This window comes from Alligator sinensis, unplaced genomic scaffold (assembly GCF_000455745.1).
Source record: "Alligator sinensis unplaced genomic scaffold, ASM45574v1 scaffold628_1, whole genome shotgun sequence".
NCBI lineage: Eukaryota > Metazoa > Chordata > Crocodylia > Alligatoridae > Alligator > Alligator sinensis.
The window spans coordinates 3,983,674-3,986,679 of record NW_005841873.1 but is presented as its reverse complement, the minus strand read 5'-3'; the positions used below and the strand labels follow the sequence as shown (position 1 = coordinate 3,986,679).

The window sequence follows — 3,006 nt, the reverse complement described above, 5'->3', positions numbered from 1 at the left end:
AACCGCTGCATTCCCCCACGTCCAAAAGAAAGCGGGTAAAATTCACCACATTCACCACCATCCCACCCGATGATGGTTGTCCCACGGTCAACTCGATCTTAAGTAACAATGACGACGATATTAAGTGGGTGTGTCAGGACATGGACCTTGGGGACTCCAAAGAGATAAGAAACTACATGGAAAAGTTCAAAGACAAAGTGTAGCTCCTCTCTGGTTTCATGGGTTTAACCACATCGTGATGCCTTCAGTTCTACAGTCTATATTGGGACAGGAAGGTGGGCGGGGGAGGGAATCCAGAGGAAAACACATGACAAGGCCATTTCCAAAATCAGGGAAGGAAATCTGCCAAACTGTCCGTGATCTTTTCCCCCCATGCGATTGATCTATCATTCATAGAGTTAAGAAGGAAGTGGGATATAAGTAACAGAACAAGGAAATAGATGGACCAATATGACAAACTGGGCTAGGTGAGGTTGTAAAAATCTAGTTTATGGGTCAACACCATAATAATAGCAGTATTACAGATGAGGTACAAAAATATTTGTATAAAGAGACGGGGGGGGGGGAGGGCAGGAAATAAAACAATAAAAAAGAAGCAAAAAACCCCTGGTTTCTATTTGTAATAAAACATCAGAAATATTGAGGTGTGGCCCACAAAGAGATGTTTTAGAGTCTTACCCAAGCAGTTGCTTTCTATTTCTCCATCGGAAATGAAGACATGCCCTTGGGATTAAATTAGGAGGAAGAAGAGATTATCTGATATTTGTATTTGTACTTTTTTATTTGCCCCCGTGCTGGAGCTGGACTGTTTTCCTCTTCATACTTTATTTTGAATCAAGTCTTTTTTTATTTGAATCCAGTTCTTAATGGACCAAGAAACATTTTATTCCTAAATTGGCTTTAAATACTCTTCCTTGTCACCTGAAGGACTCAGAGGATGAGTTCCGGTATAGCATCTCCTCTAAAAGCATGATCCTCAACCAGTCCCCCTACGTAGACACTTATTCTGCTGCAAGGAGAGTCTAAATTTGCTTTCAGGTTTGGGCTATTTGAATTTCTATCTTCTTCTTTTTTTCTTTTTTTTTTAATAAAATTTCCACAACCAAAGTTCCCATGTTTCACCAGGGGAAGAAGGTGCTGTTCTACGTTTGCATTTAAAAATTACAACCAATGGGAATGACCTTACCATACATAAAAGGAAGACTGTCCAAGGCCAAATAGGTACCCTGATTTTTATTCTTTGCTGTCTCCATAAATTGATAACTCATTCTGTAATTGGTTCTGCTCATTGTTTGAGTATCACCAGTTCTTGTCAGATGGGATGAAAGGCTGGGAACCGTGCTTACAAACAGATTGTCCGAAAAGAATTGGTTTCTCTGTATGGCGAGAGCTGGACTGTTAGGCTGATAGTATCATTTTAAAGAGATAAAAATGCAAATGAACAGGGATCGAGCAATATCAGGCACTGCTTTGTATTTTTTATCGTTGGACCAATTCATAGGGAACGGTCTAGGTTAGATTGTAAATCAGGTCTTTTTACTAAGAAAATATGAGTTCGGTCATGCATCTGAAGAAGATCCTCAAATCCAAACACACGCAAATCCTCAAACAAATACCAAACCACAGTCTGCCAAAACCAGTCATGATTTCATGGAAGCCATCACATCTGTCCTTTTTGGAAAGCAGTGTTATGTCTTGACTGTTAGCAGGGGGCATTTGCATTGTCTGACAACCCCTGTCTTGACCCATTTACTCCAATATATATATATATTTTTATTACTAAACTCAGTAGGTTTCTTTTCCCCCCCCTTCTTTATTTGGAGAAAATGCACCCTGCCACTTGATAACATAGACGGGCGTTTTAACAAGATATGCCTAGTATGCATTGTAGACTGAAAGAATGTAATATTTATTTATACATGTTATACAAATTGTAATTAAAATGCTTTACATGGCTTGACAAGTTAACCTCTTTTTTGAGGGATGTTTCATTTTCTTGCTAGACAAAAATACAACCCTACCCCTTGTTTCATTGCTTAGGGAGCATACAAACTGCTTCTTGAAGCCAAGAGTATAGGCACAGAGATCCCCCCCCACCACCCGCCTTGTCTCTGCCTCTCCATCTTCCCTTATAACCTTTCACCAAATCCTCTTCATACCCACTACGTGGTGACGATGATGGATGGCAGGAGAGGACAGCAGGCAGGCAGAGTTTGTGGCAGTGTCACCATTAATCATGCTCATCTTCATGCTTATCATCAGTATGAACCACTCCAGAAATCGTGCTTCTGATGCGTGCAACTTTTTTTGCCACCCAGTCATAATTAATTGTCCTCCTCCTGTGACTGATACGTGGGTTCAGACGTGGGGCTGTTGCGCTGAATAATAACCGACACATACAAAGCACTTTTTATCCCAAAGGACCCTAAACTGATTTTAAGCTAAGCAAAGGGATGCATCAGCCGGGCACAGGGGACTGCTGTGTCTTACCCAGGAAATGAAGCCACCTCTGGAGTGCAGCAGAGGCTGAAGAGTCAAGAAGAGAAAGGGAATAAGAAGGATGTCCGTCTAAAAATCCCACCGGCAGGTACCTAGGTGGAATATTTCACTCTGAGTGAATCTGGCCAGGACTCCTGCAGGAGGATCGCTTTTGATCCAAAATAAGCAGGTATTTGACTGACATCCAGTGTGAAGAGTAGCTGCCCCCTGTGACGATGCTCTCTGTTAGCCCCTGCAAGGCTGGTTCGCTGGTGGCTCTCTGAATCACCAGTATCAGTCTCTGCAACACCTCGCTGCTTCAGAGTCAGTCGAATCCAGCTTCACTTCTCAGATTTGGCCAGCTCAGAGCAGGAAGCCGTAGCTCCCTATTGCATCAAACTGCTGGTTAGCAAGGATATTCTTGCTACCCTACTGAAGGATGGTCCTCTCGGTATATGTTTTCACCATGGTCTGATGGCATTTTGCCAGGCCCCGTCCTGAGGCTTTTATCCAGCAGGTTCTCTAGGG

General features: G+C 42.5%; 1 protein-coding gene across 2 annotated transcripts in view; it reads left to right on the top strand.

Moving 5' to 3' along the window:
* The window catches only part of TMEM132C (transmembrane protein 132C), a 208,814-nt gene extending 206,764 nt beyond the window's left edge, over positions 1-2,050 (top strand). For both annotated transcript variants that reach the window (XM_025195799.1, XM_025195797.1), the window contains one exon: positions 1-2,050. This exon is cut by the window's left edge and continues 1,012 nt beyond it. In XM_025195799.1, the coding sequence (XP_025051584.1) occupies positions 1-203 (203 nt within the window). In that variant the 3' untranslated portion in view covers positions 204-2,050.
* Positions 2,051-3,006: the final 956 nt, after the last annotated feature.